At 47.9% G+C, this 20,236-nt stretch overlaps 1 protein-coding gene across 5 annotated transcripts in view; it reads right to left on the reverse strand.

Annotated features, from left to right (window-relative positions):
- Positions 1–20,236, reverse strand: part of sgsm2 (small G protein signaling modulator 2) — a 283,232-nt gene that overhangs the window by 66,863 nt on the left and 196,133 nt on the right. For 4 of the 5 annotated variants that reach the window (XM_038814470.1, XM_038814469.1, XM_038814471.1 and 1 more), the window contains exons 13-17: positions 14,452–14,586; positions 7,454–7,607; positions 4,284–4,348; positions 3,438–3,583; positions 1,790–1,918 (exon numbers count right to left, since the gene is read on the reverse strand). In XM_038814470.1, the coding sequence (XP_038670398.1) occupies positions 1,790–1,918; positions 3,438–3,583; positions 4,284–4,348; positions 7,454–7,607; positions 14,452–14,586 (629 nt within the window). The remainder of the gene's footprint in view (positions 1–1,789; positions 1,919–3,437; positions 3,584–4,283; positions 4,349–7,453; positions 7,608–14,451; positions 14,587–20,236) is intronic. The other variant, XM_038814473.1, reaches the window with a different exon arrangement.

A 20,236-nucleotide genomic window follows, 5' to 3' on the forward strand; every position in this document is an offset into this window, starting at 1 on the left:
ATGTGCAAATGCTACAAATTCGGAAATGTCCATTTTAAACTTTATTTCTACTACAACGGTACATAGTTAGGAGCGGGAATAGGCCATTTGGCCTCTTGAGCCTGTTCCATGATTTGATAAGGTCGTGCTGATCGGATTGTGGCCTTAACCTCACTTTCTTGCCTACTCCCAATACGCTTTGACACTCTCAGTCAAGAAGCTATTTAACTTTTATTTACAAATATTCAATGACCCGTTCTCCACTGCTTTCTGGGAAAGAGAATTCCACAGGCTCACGACCCTCTGAGAGGAAAAATATTCCTCATCTCTGTATTAGATGGGAGATCCCTTATTTCTAAATTTTGTCCCCTAACTCTAGTCCTTACAGCATCCACCCTGTCAAGACCCCTCAGGATCTTATGTTTCAATAAGATCACCTCTCATCCTTCCAAACTCTAATGGATACAGGTCCAATCTCTGCTCATAAAATAATCTTTAAATCCCAGGAACGAGTGAGTGAACCTTCTCTGAATTGCTTCCAATGCAAATATGTCCTTTCTTAAACTAATAGACCAAAACTGTACACAGTACTCCAGATGTAGCCTGACCCATTGTCCTGTACAATAGCAAAGCTTTCCCCATTTTATATCCCATTCCCCTTGCAATAAATAACCATATTCCATTTGCCTTCCTTACCACTTGCTGTATCTGCGTACTAACTTTGTGATTCATGGACCAGGACACCCAGATCCCTCTATACCACAGAATTTTGAAATCTCTCCCCATTTAGATAATATGCTGATCTTCAATTCTTTCTGCCAAAATGGACAAGTTCACATTTCTTCCCATTTTACTTCATTTGCCAACTTTTTGCCCACTCACTTAACCACATATCCATTTGCAGATTCCTTATGTCCTCTTCACAACTTACTCTCCTATCTGTTTTTGTACCATTAGGACACTTAGCAAAATCTAAGTCATTGATAACAATTGTAAATAGTTGAGGCCCTAACATTGATTCCTGTGGCACTCCACTCGTTACATCTTATCGATCCAAAAATGATCCATTTATGCATACTCTCTGCTTCCTGTTAACTAACCAGTCCTCTATCCATGCTGATATGTTATCCTCTATGTCATGAACACTTACTTTGTGTAGTAACCATTGATGTGACCTCGTCTGGAAATCCAAATACAGCACATCTACAGGTTCCCCATTATCCATGTTGCTTGCAACCTCCTAAAAGGACTCTAATCAATTAGCAAACACAATTTCCCTTTCACAAAACCAGGTTGACTTGCCTGATCGCATAGAGATTTTCTAAGCGCCCTGTTATAACCTCTTTTATAATAGATTCCAGCAGTACTGTGCACATTCCCTCAACTGCAGAAAAATACTTTTCACTGTACTTCGGTACATGGGACAATAAATCAAATCAAATAATTTTCCCGACGATAGATGTTAGGCTGACTGTAGATTCCTACTTTCTGTAATTGTACAGGAAATAGCAAAGGGTAACAATGCAGCAAACCACTTGTCCTATTCATCATTGGAGGAATTCCAATGCTGGACATGGAGCTCTCGCCCATTTTAGCTACACACAAAGATTACTACACCAGGTACATCACAGATTAGATACAATGCAAAAGTTCCTTTTCCTCAGTCTCCTGGCGTAATTCCCAACTTTGAGAAGAGAACCCCTCAGAGGTGCGAGATTGTAATTCTCCCATCTGCCATCGTTTTAACCCATTCAAGGCCGGTTGGCACAGAGTGGAGAAAAGGGATCCAGTGAAGGTGTTGACCACATACCTGGTCCATGTCCTGTTTGCTCATGCCAAACTTGTAGTGTCCTAGGAGGAAGGGCCAGACATCTTTCCTTATCTCGTGCTGGACTCCTCCATAGTAAACCAGTCTGAGCAGCTCCAATTTCTTGTAATTCTAAAAACAAAAGTATCAAACCATGATGATTCTATCACTTTATGATTCTATAAATGTTATTGTAATGCATTCCAAAGGCATCTCGACAATTTCATGGATAGGGATGGGTGTAGAGGGATACGGCACTAGGAAATGCTGAGGGTTTTGGCCAAGGGTGGTATTATGACCGGTACGGGCTTGGAGGGCCGAAGGGCCTGTTCCTGTGCTCTATTGTTCTTTGTTATTTGTCGTGCTTTCAAGTCAATTTTCAGAAGTCAGAAGACAAAGTCACATTTATTAAACTGTTTTTTCTTTCTCTTCCTTTAGACTAAACCATATCTTTCACCATTCCTCAGGCATGTCAGCAGGTGAACTTCTGAGCTGTTCCCACTGTAAAATTGCTTATAATATTTGGTCAAACCCAGGGTAACTACGAGTAAGGTGGTTTTCTTGCAGAAACTGTGTTTGAATATGAAGGGGAAAATACGTTCCTCCTGGGCATAGTGGTTAGGATAGTTACTGGCCCACAGACATAACAACTAAAAGGTCCCAGGCAGGGCCGGCTCAAGGCACCGGCAACTCGGGCTGTCGCCCGGGGTGCCATGTGCTCGGGGGCGCCAGAGACTCGGGTCCCGCGCATGCGCAGTTGGGCCGGTGCCAACCAGCGCATGCGCGGTGGCCGCCCGCCCCCAGGGCGGCCCCCCGGCTCGGTCCGCCCCCCCCGCTCGGTCCCCCCCCCCCGCCCCGCCCTCGGGTCCGCCCGCCCCCCGCGTCCGCCCCCCCGCGTGTCCGCCCCCCCGCCCCCCCCCCTCGGGTCCGCCCCCCCTCCTCGCCCCCCCCCCGGCCCCGCCCCCGCCCCCGGCCCCGGCCCCTACTCTACTCACCCTACTCAACCCACATATCCACCCCATACCCGTAACCCAACAACCCCCCCCCCCCCCCCCCCCCCCAACCTTACTTTTTAGGACACTAAGGGCAATTTATCATGGCCAATCCACCTAACCCGCACATCTTTGGACTGTGGGAGGAAACCTGGAGCACCCGGAGGAAACCCACGCACACACGGGGAGGACGTGCAGACTCCGCACAGACAGTGACCCAGCCGGGAATCGAACCTGGGACCCTGGAGCTGTGAAGCATTTATGCCAACCACCATGCTACCGTGCTGCCCCTTTGGGTTGTGGGGGCGAATCCCACCCAGACACGGGGAGAGCGTGCAAACTCCACACAGACAGTGACCCAGAGCCGGGATTGAACCTGGGACCTCGGCGCCGTGAGGCAGCAGTGCTAACCACTGCACCACCCTGCTGCCCTATCATGTTATTTAATCAACTCCGTTCGATCCTGCCCTGCAGATGTTTCAGGAGTGATTGTCATTTACAGGTCAGAAGCAGGAATCCTCGTTGATTCTTTGCTTCCTCGGCTGTCTGCCGTGACTGAACTGCTTCCCTGGGTGAGCTCTTCACTTGGCAGTAGGCACTTGGCACTTCACTTATCGCACACAGCACCAAAAAACAGGCATCCCAGAGTCCTGCCCTACCTTTCTATCTTTCTCATATTTATTCCAGACCTCTCCAGTCAGTCCACCGGAGGCTTCACATGGCTTGTCCGGCGGGACGATGGTGTGATTCACGAGAGCTGATAGATGTGTGCGGACTGTAGAGAGGTGACGGCAGTACGCCAACCCTGTGTGTGGAAACGCAAACCCTTTCAGAACAACTTTTCAATTCTTTCGAACAAATATAGACGTTCATCGCTAATAGTTATAAACTACCACATGCACACAAAGGCTGGACTGTCAAACTGCTTCAACTAAAGCAAATGTTCAGAAGCACCAGGCGATTGATTCTTAAACCTGCCCATATTGTATTCAATCGGAGCTGTTAATATATGAGACTTTCAATGAATTCAAGGTTATGAGTGTTAAATTTACAGATTGGTACTCAATGTTAGCCACGTATAATCTATGATGTGGAGATGCCGGCATTGGACTGGGGTGAGCACAGTAAGAAGTCTTACAACACCAGGTTAAAGTCCAACAGGTTTGCTTCGAATCACTAGCTTTCAGAGCACAGCTCCTTGTGTGGAACGGCATCCTCCATTCACCTGAGGAAGGAGCTGTGCTCCGAAAGCTAGTGATTCGAAGCAAACCTGTTGGACTTTAAACTGGTGTTGTAAGACTTCTTACTGTGTATAATCTAGATTTACAATTTGGTTAATGTTATCAACAGGGACATCAATTAACCAATCACATGATGGCATTAGCAGATACATCTACATTTAGCCAATTCATCAAAGAAATATGGATTAAAAATGATTTCTAAATATCTTTCACCACCCGCCACAGCATCCATCATTCACTCCCTGATAGTTCTACCGTACTTACATCCGTAAAATGCTCTTGAAACAATCTGCCTCTTCATACTCTCACACAGCATCTTTAATGGAGTCCTGCAGAAGAAGAACCAAGAGATTTACAAGGCAGTCTGTATATGTGGACCTATTTACCCCTCCATCTTTTAATGTCACAGTCTATGAATGTTTATTCTCCACATTCTAGTCACAAACTACCTGGGATTTCTCTTTCTTTAGAATAATTTTTCACAGCACATTTTGTGGCCTAGGTCTTGAGTGGGACTTGAAGCTGGAGCTACTGGCCATGAGGCAGGGCCGCTACCCACTGCGTCACAGGCACTTCCCTGAAAGCCAGCACCTCCCCAACATTGCAGCATACCCTCAATACTGCATTGGAGCATCAGCCTTATTTTTTTTGTGCTCAAATCCTGGAGTGGGACTTGAACCCACAGTATTTGGACTCAGAGACAAGAGTGCTACCAACTGAGCCACGAGAAATCTTTCTTCATAACCTTTCGAGTATCAATGAACAAAATTAACGAAAGGACCACAGTCTCTCTTTATATGTGCTCAAAGTACATAATCAATTAATGCACTCCACCTACATATCCTTAACCTTAACAATACAACAAACACACTATTAAACCCAAGGCCTAATATGGTTGATTCTTTATTGATTCAGAAGAGGAGTGAGCAACACCCAGAGAAAATAGTACCCTATTAACCAATAGGCTGTGCATCTGCTCAAAATTCAACATTGGCAAAAGATCTCTGATGGTCAGATTCATCTTGAATTAGATTAAAATTACACAATCAGTTTTAAACGTCTTGGTGAAATCCTCACGCTAAGTAAACACAACCTCACATTACAATATGGGGAGCTTCAATGCAAAGAATGAGAATCTTAAATCGGGAACCTAACCATCACCTTCTGAAGGAGAATTATGGATAGGCAATAAATGTCCGCCTTGCCAGCAATGCCCGAATCTTGTGAATGAATAAAATAAAACCCTGGACACAACAGCAGAGGCACAGAAATCACCTTCCGACTAACCTCACTGTTAATAACTGATCTTAATTCACTTCCTTGACATTGATGTAATATTTAACCTATCCCACCCAGTTTCCCCCGATATTGGCGATCAGTATTTTTTCTGTAAACTGGGCTAATGCTGACTATTCCGGGGCAGCACGGTGGCACAGTGGTTAGCACTACTGCCTCACGGAGCCGAGGTCCCAGGTTCGATCCCGGCCCCGGGTCACTGTCTGTGTGTGGAGTTTGCACCTTCTCCCCGTGTTTGTGTGGGTTTCTCCCCCACAACCCAAAGATGTGCAGGGCAGGTGGATTGGCCACGCTAAATTGCCCCTTAATTGGAAAAAATTAATTGGGTACTCTAAATTTAAAAAAAAATACAGACTATTCCCCCTGCCCTTGAGTCAACATCATCATCAGTAAGTCTAGTCAACAATTTATTTCAATTGCTGATATGAAATGAAAATCACTTATTGTCACGAGTAGGCTTCAATGAAGTTACTGTGAAAAGCCCCTAGTCGCCACATTCCGGCGCCTGTTCGGGGAGGCTGGTATGCGGTGGGTTAACTGATCTCAGAACAACAATGAAGTGGTGTTACAATTTGCCTTAGTGTCACTGGGGGCTGGAGGAGGGACCCAAAGCCAGGGCTGTTGAGTAGTCCACTACAGCTCCACTTTCTGTGTGACATAACTAGTTAGGAAAGTTGCCATAGCTCCAGATGACCATAGGCACCTCTCCCTTTGAGGGGGAGAGCTGACTGGTGGGGATTTGACCTCAGGATTACCTCACCTCAAGCAAAGGGCAAGGTTGAGAAGGTGAGGCCTTCATGAATAACCTCAGCCGGTACGGGAATTGAACCCACGATGTAGGCCTCGCTCTGCATCACAAACCAGCCGTCCAGCCAACTGAGCTAAACCAGCCCCCATGTCTCGGCTACGAGGATGTAGAAGGCAAACTAGACGGATATTTGCCTTTTTTGTCCGGCAGCTACCGGGTCCGGCTCTCAATCACTGCCTGGCGACTCTTGCTGGAAAACGCACACACTCGAATGTTGAGAGTGAGCAATGGATAGGGTTCCTCCTTGTTCAATTGTTTGCTGACAGTCACCATTCGGAGTTAGGTTTGAAAAATGGGCAACGGATTGGGGGCCACTAATACCCATGATACATTTCCCAATCGGAGTCAGAGACTTTGGGAAAGAATTGGAATCACGTCTCCTTGCCTTTTCCATTTCCTGAGCTCTGACCTCTATGTGCCTGTTTGGAGGCACAGGAATAGCATGCCCGGAAAAAGTCAATTCTAAAGTTTTCCCTGTGCCCTTCCAAAGGTAAGATGCTCACAGTAAGCTGGCGTTACGCAGAGTCATCTTCGTTGGTTGGAGTACAAGAACTCGTCGCCAACATGGATGTCAGATTCTACTCTGATGGAGCCAGAGAATTCAAAACAACCGATCGAGACACAACTAGTTACATTCAATAAAATGATCACAGGACATTTTTCAAGGAAATTCCCCAACGTCCTGCCATCAGCCAATACCACAAAAAAATCCATTACTATTTGGGAGACCACACTGTGTGTGTGCAAGTTTATTCATTGTATGTGGGCGAGCATTTATTGCCTGTCCCTGATTGCCCTTGAGGGGACACATTGTTGTGAGTCTGGAGTCACATGTAGGCCAGACCAGGTAAGGATGGCAGATTTCCTTCCCTAAAGGGCATTGGTGAACCAGATGGGGATTTTAACAACAATCAATAATGACCAACTAATGTGTCATCATTAGACTTTTAACTCCAGATTTTTATTGAATTCACATTTCATCATGTGTCATAGTGGGATTCGAATCCAGGTTCCCAGAGCATTACCGAGGGACTCTCAATTATTCATCCACTGATAAGACCACTTCGCCACTGCCTCCATTTAATGGATGCATTTACCAACATAATGATAAGCCATCATTAGCCAAAAAGTAATTAATTAGCTCGACAGTTTGTATTTTGCTGATGACTAATATACTTGCTTGTGAGTGCAAATCCTCCCTTTCTTTATGTGAACCAGCCAGCTGCTATTGTAGTTAAAGGTAAATACTATCTTATCTTTGTAGGGCCGCCACGTGTAATTGTTCCGTACTCAGTTACACACTAATGAAATACAGCGCTGTTCTATTTACCTGTCATTTCCACAGCTGCAGCAGTTGGGCATGTCATACGGGGAACCACTAGTGGAGCAGGATAAACAAGAGGAGCCTTGACTGCACAGATCTCCCAGTTGCCAAGGAAACTGAGTCACGCCGTATCCATGCATTTCCAACAATTCGTTAGGATCTGGAAAAAAAAAATGAAATTGGGCCTGCATTTTAGAGGTACTTTCCCCCCCGAACACATTGTAACGTATTACTGGCTGTTTTGGATCAGGTGACTATGTGTAATGTTGAATGAGGGATTAGGGGTTCCACAACAAATTATTTCCAGGATGTGCTTTAGTTTAAAGGTATAACTAATGGGGATACAATTTCAAATTCAACCAAGTACTTCTCGCTTTTGGCTGTCTGATCTATCGATCTTTGCCTCCACCTCTCTGATCCATCTCCTCTTTCACCACCCTCCGAATCTTTCTTGTAAAAAACCAAATCTAACAGTTTCACGTTTTCCTCTAAAGTGTGATTTTGGGAGAAAGGCAGGAGTCAGTTTATGTAGGGCTTGTTAGGCAGGGTATTTGTGAGGTTTATATGAATGTTCTTTTGGAGTTGGTAACGTATCAGGCAGTGTCTCAGTGATGAGCTACACTACCAAGACTTTCCTTTCTGGACCCAATATTGTCCTCATGCGCCACCTAGATTTCCCCCCTTCCTTTTGTCCTACGTCAGACGGGGAGGACATGGCCCAGCCAATTAATTTTCCAGTTATCATCCCATTATAATCAGCTGATGAACTGTAGGCTTAATGTGGTGCCAGAGAGGGATTAGTGTCAGATTTCTGTTCCGCTAGAATTGAATCTCCAAGCTGCTCCAAGTGGGGACCTCTTGCCTGGTTGCCCCAAGGGTAACTGCAGGACAAGAGGGTCAGGCAAGTCAAGTTCAATAGTTGGTCTGCGCCAGGGCATCAATGTTAATGAGAAAGCCGATCTCAGTGGCCCTGGACTGGATTGGAAGAGGCACTCTAATCTGGTCCCGATTCCAATCGAGTAACCACTTCCAGATGCCAATGCTACTGGGACATTTTTGAGTTTGGTGGTGTTGCTCGTACCCTTGCCTTGTTGAATTCCTCTGTTCGTGCTGACAGTATTGTCCACGTTGGAGTGAGGGTATAATTGTGTGGGTGCCAACACCCTTATACCATATTGCCAAAGCATAAACAGCGAAAGCTGGCAAGCTATTCACACTCGGGGAGGGAAAACACAAACAAATCTGCTATACATACATTCACCAGCAGGGGTCGCTCAATAGTGATCGGGAGTCCTGCCTGATTTTTCCTATACCTATCCAAAAGGGGCTAAAGCCATAGCTTAGCTGTAGCCACCCGAGGTGAAATCAATTGAATCACCATAGTCCATTAGATATTGGCCTGAACTCATTCGATACAGGACTCTGTGTAACAGCTTAGCAGAAAAAGGCCTTTGCCTCATCATGTTTGGGCCCCCGGATAATTAAAATTAAAATTCTGCTGCATTTATACTGGGGATCATTTGGTTCTGATTTATTTTGCTAACCATCTTCCAATGTCTATATAACTGAATGTGCCTTCCTTCCTGGAAATGGGGCGTGGCACAGTGGTTAGCACTGCTGCCTCACAGCGCCAGGGACCCGGGTTCAATTCCGGCCATGGGTGACTGTGTGGAGTTTGCATGTTCCCCCCGTGTCTGCGTGGGTTTCCTCTGGGTGCTCTGCTTTCCTCCCTAAATTACCCCTTAGTGTCCAAAGCAATGAGCAGGTTGGGTTAATGGGATAGGGCGGGGGAGTGAGCTTGGGTGAAGTACTCTTTTAGAGGATCGTTGCAGACTCGATGGGCCGAATGGCCTTCTTCTGCATTGCAGGAATTCTATGATTCGATATTGCTTTGCTCTTTCTAACATAAAACGGAGTCATTGACTGTTGCACCTGCTGCAATTTAAATCCTGTGGGTATAATAATAATAATCTTTATTCTTGTCATGGGGGGCAGCACGGTGGCGCAGTGGTTAGCATTGCTGCCTCATGGCGCCGAGGTCCCAGGTTCGATTCCGGCTCTGGGTCACTGTCCGTGTGGAATTTGCACATTCTCCCCATGTTTGCGTGGGTTTCACTCCCACAACCTAAAGATGCGCAGGCTAGGTGGAATTGCCACGTTAAATTGCCCCTTAATTGGAAAAATGAAGTGGATACTCTAAATTTATTTTAAAAAATTATTGTCATAGGTAGGCTTACATTAACGCTGCAATGAAGTTACTTTGAACAGCACCTAGTTGCCACATTCTGGCACCTGTTCGAGTACACTGAGGGAGAATTCAGAATGTCCAATTCACCCAACAAGCACGTCTTTTGGCGACCTGTGGGAGGAAACTGGGGCACCCGAAGGAAACCCACACAGACACGGGGAGAACGTGCAGACTCCGCACAGACAGTGACCCAAGCCAGGAATCGAACCTGGGATCCTGCCGTTGTGAAGCAACAGTGCTAACCACTGTGCTACCGTGCCGCCCTATCAGGTGACATCCTATCACACCTCACTGGGATGGCAAATCCTTACTGCAGGTCTGTTGCCATTCTGCTGGTTGTGATGGAATATGAAAAAGATGTCCTCCCCTGATTACTGTCCAGGTAACACTGCTAGAGATTGGTTGGGAGGCCATTGGATAAGGAGAGAATCTGGCCCAGGTGATGGCCTCCAGTGTTGAATAGCTGGTCATTGTCAAATGTCGCGGTGTCACTTGCACCGTAGGTTAGTCTGCAAGGGTGGAAAAGTAGGCCAACATGAGTCAGCAAGTGTGGGAGTGTGTGGCAGAGTGTGTTCGGAAAACCTATTTTTATAAAGGAGATGGCTGGTATTTAACAATCCTGACCCTTGCAGACTATGAAAATGAGCCAGAAATGCCTACGTTGCAGAGATTCGCATGACGCTCTGCGCTGGGATAAGCTCCATATTTTAGAATTGCCAATGAAATCCTATTTTTTTTCTAAATGGGCCTTGAGGGGTTAAGAGCCTGTACTAACCACATTTCTGCAGGCATTTTACAGATGCAATTATTTGTGATGCTGAAACCAAACAAAAAGGTTAAAAAGAATTATGGCAATGATGTGTTTTTGCTGCATTTGTAAAGCATAAAGCTTTTAAATTGTTGTACGCAGGACATACGTTAGTGACACTAATTTAAAGCAGCTGTATTCATCATTGGCACAATGTAAAATTGGAAGCCTTCCATATTTTTGTCCATAATAGCTAGTGGACATAGAATGTTCTGGTAATCAACTCCAATATGATTAAACTTGTATCGACAACACCATGGATTATTTCGGGAGGACTTCATCAGGCATCAATAGTGTTGAGCATGGTGGACAGGTAAAAAACATACAAAGCAGAATTTGAATTCAAACCATCTGGTCACACTTGTTGAAAAGAAACAAACATCTTGGAGTGATTACAAGGGAATTTTCAAATTTCAGGAGTTCAGAGGGCAGTGAGAACATGCCGGTTTTTCGCTCTAACGGGGGGGTGCCATCTGAGCTCTTCATTCGATGGGTGCCTTGGGACCACTCCCAATTAATCTGCTATTTTTCTCTATGTTTCAAGTGGGGGGGTGCACACAATCGTAAAATTCCACATGCAGCCAGCGGGCTAAATCTAGCAGCAAGAAGGGCAAACAGGGCAGAGGGGATGGGGTTGAAACGAGTACAATGGAGGGGAGGAGGGCCAATGCAACGCCAGCTATGATTGCAATCGCATCACACAACTACACAACTAAAAGCAGCACAGATCCTCGAATCAAGGCAAAGCAGGCAAACGGGGAGTTTAAGAGATTAACATTAAAAAAAACATATATTTTTTAAAAATCATAACTAAAAAAATGCTCTTCACCTTAATTCTTCAGGAAGCAGTTGGCTGGCGTGTCATTTTACTGCAGCTTCGTATTGGTCGAGTTACAGAAAAAAGGTTTGAGTGTGTATTGCACCAGAATTTAAAGAATTTGAATATTTATTTTGTTTTGGTTTGTGGCAAGTGTGAGAAGAACCTGGTGAAATCAGAACCTCACAGAACCTAAAGACAAAAAGTAAAACCCCGATGACAGGTTGCCCGATAAACCAGAATGGGAGGAAAATAAAACTCGGTGAAGAATTAACAGTGAACAGCATCTGAGTTACTCCGAGGATTTTTAGTTTTTGTGGCCCCCATGCACAGTTCAAGCATGTTGCAAAAGAATTAAAAGCAACAGTGAGTAAATGGGAAACAACAGTGTTGTCATTACCTTCAGACCATCAACAGTGTGCCTAAGGAACAGGTTTGGAGGAGCTCGGAGTACAGCGGTGCTCGTACATGAACCCCCCCCCTCCCAACAAAAAAACGATTTAATTGGAAAATCGACAAAATACAGTCACATTGCATGTTGGTGTTTGTATACAATTCACCTGGCCTGTCGATGAGAGAGGATGTTACGTCAGGTGGTTTCCTGCATTTTTGCTACAAATATCGGGCTGTGATCAAATTAAGGTTTGCTGATGTCAATCTGGCATTTGTGATGGAGGGGGTGGGGGGGGGGGGGGGGACTCAGGAATATTAACAATTGAATTCACATCCACTTTTTTTTGTAAGTATGATGGCATGGAACCTCCCAACTGTTTACTTGCATCGGAAAGTAAATGCAGTGCTCAAAGGTGCTCATAGGTGGCACTGGTGAGTGGCATTAGGAGCAAAATAACACAAAAAGTCGAACTATTCTGGGGTTAAGTTGCTGGCTGTGGAATATGGTCATTCTTTCTCACTAGCCTTTGGCTTACTTTCCGCCTTTCTGTTTCTTTAAGATTAAAGTGTAATATCTCAGTCAAGCTTAATGCAAAAATTAATTTAACTTTCCCTCGACAATTCTCAAAGAAGGAGTCCGGTGGGGGTATACCGGGTATTGGATATGCTGTTTGTATAAATAAAACTTTATTCTTATTTTACTCATAGTGGATTCCCCGTGTCCTTATTTCAACATACAGGCCAGACCAGGCTAGATTTCCTTCCCTGAAGGATCAGATAGTTTTTTTTAATAACAATCGACATTGATATAATGGTCATTAATTCCAGGGATGCAATCTAGCGGAAACGTTACTAAGTGTCATTTGTGGTGGGTCTTTGCTGGGGGTTTCCCACTGGCTCTGTCGGCGTGTTCCCACCACTCTCTAACCACACTTAGTCACTTTTTTGGGCCCTGGGGAGTTTCTCCCTGGTCAAGCCCACACTTGGAATTATTTTCATCACCGAGAGCTGAACGCTGGCCAGACAGGCTCCTCAGAGATCGAGCCCCAATCTTTCAGAGGGCTTGTGGGTTCCCCCACATTCCACATCTATGGGCAATGTCAACCCTCCACACACGTGGGCATTTTGCCACACGCCCCCCCCCCCCCCCCCCCAATGATGACACCCCACGATGGGGGTCATTGAGGTGCCCCCTTTTTCAGGATTTCCCATTCCCTCCTTTCAGGCCCCCCTTCCAGGACCCCAAACTCCACCCCCCCCAACCTTCCAGAGGCCCCTCCATTCGCCCCTGCACCTCCCCACCCTTCATACCCACCCTCCACCGGTACTGCCACCCTGGAAGTGCTCCTGCTGGTTTTGCAGTGTCAGTCTGGCAATGCCGATGTGCGCACGTTCAAGGGGGAGAGCCAGGGGGCCACCCTGCCCTGCCCCTGACTACCCAGGGGCCCCGATGAGCTGGGACACTCCCCTGGGCTCTGATGAGCTGAGACCCCCCCCCGGGTGCCATTCTGCCTGGTCCACGTTTGAGTGGACCAGTACCGAACGCCGCCCAGCTTGGGTACTCCCTGGGGAGGCTGTTAGTCCTGGATGAGCACGCCTCAGTGGGTTTAAATCTGACTCCGCACGCGAGGCTTGATCACGCCCATTGTGGGCGGGGTCCTGATCGAAACGCCTCTCGGGGTCAGGATAGATCTCCCGAGGCGTACTTGCTGCTGGGAAGCCTGTGGGAGGCTTCTCCTGGCATCTACATTCGGGGCGGGACACGGCTGGTAGATCGCGCCCCAGGTTTTTATTGGGTTTCACCATCGAACCCGGGTTCCCAGAGCATTACCCGGGCTCTCTGGATTGCTAGTCCAGTGACAATACCGCTACGCCACTGCCTCCTCCTGTTGTTGTCCATAGTTGCACAATTCCAGCAAGGGTCAGTGGACAGTAACTAGGGGCAGAAGCAAAGAGGGTTGCGTGGCCAATAGCAGCAACTTTGCTGCTGCTTCGTTGCCCCGGAACAGGTTGGGCATTCCCTCGGTCAGTCTGCTTCTTTCGGTCAAACTGGTTAAACTTGCTGAGTCATTCGTAGGGGGCCCACAGGTTATTAATCTGCAGAGAAAGGGCAGCACGGTGGCGCAGTGGTTAGCACTGCTGCCTCACGGCGCTGAGGTCCCAGGTTCGATCCCGGCTCTGGGTCACTGTCCGTGTGGAGTTTGCACATTCTCCCCGTGTCTGCGTGGGTTTCGCCCCCACAACCCAAAAGATGGGCAGCACGGTAGCATGGGGGTTAGCATAAATGCTTCACAGCTCCAGGGTCCCGGGTTCGATTCCCGGCTGGGTCACTGTCTGTGTGGAGTCTGCACGTCCTCCCCGTGTGTGCGTGGGTTTCCTCCGGGTGCTCCGGTTTCCTCCCACAGTCCAAAGATATGCGGGTTAGGTAGATTGGCCATGCTAAATTGCCCATAGTGTCCTTAAAAGTAAGGTTAAGGGGGGGGGGGGGGGGGTTGCTAAATTGGCCATGCTAAATTGGGTACTCCAAATTTTTTTTTTTAATTAATTGACAGAGAAGATGAGCTTTGAAAGAGAAAAAGAACGACCAGGGTGCTGAAAGTTCGAACGGGTCAAATGAATTTCAATATCTTGAACATCGGTAATGCCAACACTGTTGAACCATGAGATGAGAGTCTGTACGGTGCACTGCATATCTTGCATATCACTTCAGGTGTGATTAGGCCAATCTGCATAAAAACCTTTCATCATTTTAGGAGCTGTGAGGTTCCGTGAGCAGATCATAGAAATCATTTCATGTAGCCTATCCTCGTCTTCCTCATCATCCTCGACAGAGACCGATCGGCTGGCAGCTAAGTGGTGGTAGTTAATAGTTACTGCTCAAAGAAAAGATTGAAAGGGCGGATGAGGAGCAAGCCTTCAATGCACAGTTCACTTATACACCGCCCCCTGGCAGTGACATTAAGGGCAACCATTAACAGGATGACAATTGTGCCGTAACTTACATAACCAGCATCAATTTTGCATTTATCTGCTTTTATTCGCATATTCTTTTACCACAAAATGCATTGCCGTTCGATAATGCATTTCTATCCGATTTTGACTGGAGATATCGAGTCAAAAGGGACACACTCACAAATACCAACACATTCACAAATTATCCACTTTTTCATCCTTCCTTCCCAAACTGGAATTTAAAATTTTCCACCAATATTTCACTTCACAATCACGTATCAATACACCATCCGTTTCCTCGCAGCCTGTCTCACCCGCGGCAGCAGCTCAGGCACTGAAGTAAGCTAAAATAGTTCCCCCGATTACCAATCCCCACTGGGCGAGAGCATCAGGTTTGGCTGTGATGCCCTCCACAGTTGGACAGCACCTCACTGTCAAGCCTTACACCACAAGGCCATGAAGTGGGACTGAGGGGACTCAGGGCCTCTAGTTTAAGGCATTTGTTGAGAAAGATCTATCGTCACAATTAAAGGAAGACTGGGGAAAATGTATCTTTCCGGGACTGGACAAAGCATTTCCTTTTTGGCTGGAAATGAGACTTACACCCAAAAGTGGAATTTACTGCAGCAGCTGCTGTTGCGAAGTCACAAATTAGGGTTTCTGTCTCATTTTCACGTAGTGGTTGAGCTTCTTGCCCTGGTTATGGGTGGTTCATGCAACGTGGCAGAGACTTGGTGCCATTTAAAGGGAATCAGTGCCTCTTAAATGGGAGGAGATGTGCCCTGCCGATGCTGCATGCTTTAATCATGAAGCTCGAAACAGAAATAATCCCCTCAATGCTACAAGGGTTCCATAATTCTCAGAAGTCTTTGCAGGGGAGATCAGCAATGGGAAATTAGGCCCCTGTTCCGACCTGTCAAAAAAGGGATCAAGTTTAAACACCCAATAATAATGCTCAGGGGTGGCTCAGCAGCTGAATGAAATTGCATTGTGCCATGTGCTAGGCTGAAAAAAGTCAATGATCTGTTCAGAGCGGCTAAGGTCAGAGCCCTACTTACACCTCTCTTACTTGTCTTGTGTAGCCCTGTGCTTCCTGGAGTTACATCGCCACCCTCAAAGCTTACACCCCCACTCTCCTCCAAACACAGTGGCAATGCTCCAGTGAGCCACCTACTGCACTCCAGCTGTTACTGCGCTTCAATTACACCCCTCACTCGCTCACACCCCAAGATAACTTTCACACACCACCCATGCTCTTCTACTCCACAGTCTCTCAGTGAGCTACACATTAATAACCTCTCTCCCTTCTTGCAGGACCAGCTAGCACACAGCAAGAGGGAGAAAATGCACCATCATTTCAAGGGATTTCTCTCTTGGAAGTGATGTCGTATATTCTCCACCAGAAAGCCAGGAAGTGAAGGATAGAACTGGGGCCTCACCTTTACACAATAGATTATCATGGAATTTACAGTGCAGAAGGAGGCCATTCGGCCCATCGAGTCTGCACCGGTTCTTGGAAAGAGCACCCTACCCAAGGCCAACACCTCCACCCTATCCCCATAACCCCACCCAACACTAAGGGCAATTTTGGACACTAAGGGCAATTTGTCATGACCAATCCACCTAACCTGCACATCTTTGGACTGTGGGAGGAAACCGGAGCACCCGGAGGAAACCCACGCACACACGGGGAGGATGTGCAGACTCCGCACAGACAGTGACCCAAGCCGGAATCGAACCTGAGACCCTGGAGCTGTGAAGCAACTGTGCTAACCACAATGCTACCGTGCTGTCCAAACTTTTATTTACAGTGATGCACATTTCCGACAATACACTAGCCAATCAAACATAGTTTCAGTCTGTTACCAGGTACAGAAGCCTGACCAAATCACTCGGTAACGTCCATCACCTAGACACAGGTAAAGACCCAATTTGGATGAGGGGACAAGCGAGAAGTGTCACGAGTGGTGAGGTCGGAGGGATATGCTCTGCAGCTTTACCCTCTTCCTCACGGAATTGTCCCTTACACACTCGGTCTGGCCACCTGTCATCCATTACGGCTAACCCCCCCCCCCCCCCCCCGTCACTCAGTTCTCCTTCCACAAAACTATGTGCGCCACAGTGCTGCCAGGGGAGGGGCTCACACTGCCCTCCCTCGGCATAGTGACGCGCCCAATTTGGTACCAGGCATCCGATTCACGAATCACGGGTCAGCCCATTTGTCTTGGGGAAGGAGTGAATCTCTGACTCTCTTGGAGTGGGGATGCATGGCCAACTGAGGACCCCGTGCTTAGGTTTCTGTCGGAGTCCGGCATGACCCTGAGGCACAGGGATTCAGAACCACACAGAGTGTGAGATCGGGCGCTCGGCTGTGGTTGAAGTGGGAACAGGTGGCATATCCCTGGTGGCCCGTCCCTAATGAAACACAACGACTAGAAACATTTCCTGAATTCAGTGGTGGCAAGATGCGGTGGTCCTGGAAACACACACGGTGTAAAGGAGGGTGTTTGCTCCCATCCTTCTCCTGGTTTTCTCTTCACCCTGACTCGTGCTCCCGTCACAATGGCAGACCCAGCAGCGTACCCATGTCACGGGAGGAGGTTTGCGCAGCGACCTCTGGGGCACAGATCCCCAAGGAAAAACTGACATAAGACTGGTATCCGAGTGCTGAACTCCCCCTTCTGTCTACTGTAACTCCTCTGGTCCAACCATAACCACAGGAATCTGCACAGACTATTGCTTTTCAGAGTTTGAGACTTGTGGTGTCAACGTTTTGTGGGGTAAAATTATGGCTGACGAGGATATATTAATTCCAATCACACCATAAGCCTGCAAGGCTATGGACCCCGTTCAGGAAGGTGAGATTATCCTGGGCAGCTCTGTGGACGGACAGGGTCCTGATGAGCGGAATCACCTCCATTTGTGTTGTCCTTTTTCTTTGATTTCAAACCATCAGCTCAATATTCTGGAGTAAAGTGACTGAGCTCAATTTAACAGGAGACATTGTTCAATACAGATTCTGGCTGCAGCTTCTCTGTTTCCTCTGATCTCTCTGACACACAGATGGCACAGACGGACAGACAGACATACGCACATGTGCACAGACACAGACTGACATATGCAGACAGTCACAAACAGTCACACGCAGAAACTCGCAGACAGTAACACACGCAGCCACATAGACACAGACGGACACACGCAGGCAGACACACGCAGGCAGACACACGCAGGCAGACACACGCAGGCAGACACACGCAGGCAGACACGCGCAGGCAGACACGCGCAGGCAGACACGCGCAGGCAGACACACGCAGGCAGACACACACAGGCAGACACACTCAGGCAGACACACGCAGGCAGACACACGCAGGCAGACACACGCAGGCAGACACACGCAGGCAGACACATGCAGGCAGACACACGCAGCGACAATCACATACCAGACAGACATATATGCAGACAGCTATTTGCAGATAGACACATGCAGAGACTCACAGACACTAGCAGAGACACTTGCACAGATACATGCAGACAATGACACAAAATCACACACTCGCAGACACACACATGCAGATAGTGACCTTCAGAAACTCGCAGACACATGCAGACAGTGACATCCAGACAGTGACATCCAGACAGTCACTCGCAGACAGACTTGCAGAGACACATGCAGACAGATATACGTAGACAGACATGCAGAGAATGACACGCACTCGCAGAAGGACACACGCAGGCAGTGACACGCAGACAGTGACACGCGCAGGCAGACACGCGCAGGCAGACACACGCAGGCAGTCACACGCAGGCAGTCACACGCAGGCAGTCACACGCAGGCAGTCACACGCAGGCAGTCACACGCAGACAGTGACACGCAGACATACAGATGCAGACAGTGACACGCAGACATACAGATGCAGACAGTGACACGCAGACAGTGACACGCAGACAGTGACACGCAGACATACAGACGCAGACAGTGACACGCAGACAGTGATACGCAGACAGTGACACGCAGACAGTGACACGCAGACATACAGACGCAGACAGTGACACGCAGACAGTGACACGCAGACATACAGATGCACAGTGACACGCAGACAGTGACACGCAGACATACAGATGCAGACAGTGACACGCAGACATACACATGCAGACAGTGACACGCAGACATACACACGCAGACAGTGACACGCAGACATACACACGCAGACAGTGACACGCAGGCATACAGATGCAGACAGGGACACGCAGACAGGGACACGCAGACAGGGACACGCAGACATACACATGCAGACAGTGACACGCAGACAGTGACACGCAGACAGTGACACGCAGACATACACATGCAGACAGTGACACGCAGACAGTGACACGCAGACAGTGACACGCAGGCATACAGATGCAGACAGTGACACGCAGACAGTGACACGCAGGCAGTGACACGCAGACAGTGACACGCAGACATACAGACGCAGACAGTGACACACAGACAGGGACACGCAGACATACAGACGCAGACAGTGACACACAGACAGGGACACGCAGACATACACATGCAGACAGTGACACGCAGACATACACATGCAGACAGTGACACGCAGACATACAGATGCAGACAGTGACACGCAGACAGTGACACGCAGACATACAGATGCAGACAGTGACACGCAGACAGTGACACGCAGACATACACACGCAGACAGTGACACGCAGACAGTGACACGCAGACAGTGACACGCAGACAGTGACATGCAGACAGTGACACGCAGACATACACACGCAGACAGTGACACGCAGACATACAGATGCAGACAGTGACACGCAGACATACAGATGCAGACAGTGACACACAGACATACACACGCAGACAGTGACACGCAGACATACACATGCAGACAGGGACACGCAGACATACAGACGCAGACAGTGACACGCAGACATACACACGCAGACAGTGACACGCAGACATACACATGCAGACAGGGACACGCAGACATACAGATGCAGACAGTGACACGCAGACATACACACGCAGACAGTGACACGCAGACATACACATGCAGACAGGGACACGCAGACATACAGACGCAGACAGTGACACGCAGACAGTGACACGCAGACATACAGACGCAGACAGTGACACGCAGACATACAGATGCACAGTGACACGCAGACAGTGACACGCAGACATACAGATGCAGACAGTGACACGCAGACATACAGATGCAGACAGTGACACGCAGACATACACATGCAGACAGGGACACGCAGACATACAGACGCAGACAGTGACACGCAGACAGTGACACGCAGACAGTGACACGCAGACATAGACGCAGACAGTGACACGCAGACAGTGACACGCAGACATACAGACGCAGACAGTGACACGCAGACAGTGACACGCAGACATACAGACGCAGACAGTGACACGCAGACAGTGACACGCAGACATACAGATGCAGACAGGGACACGCAGACATACAGACGCAGACAGTGACACGCAGACAGTGACACGCAGACATACAGATGCAGACAGTGACACGCAGACATACAGAAGCAGACAGTGAC

This window comes from Scyliorhinus canicula, chromosome 12 (assembly GCF_902713615.1).
Source record: "Scyliorhinus canicula chromosome 12, sScyCan1.1, whole genome shotgun sequence".
NCBI lineage: Eukaryota > Metazoa > Chordata > Chondrichthyes > Carcharhiniformes > Scyliorhinidae > Scyliorhinus > Scyliorhinus canicula.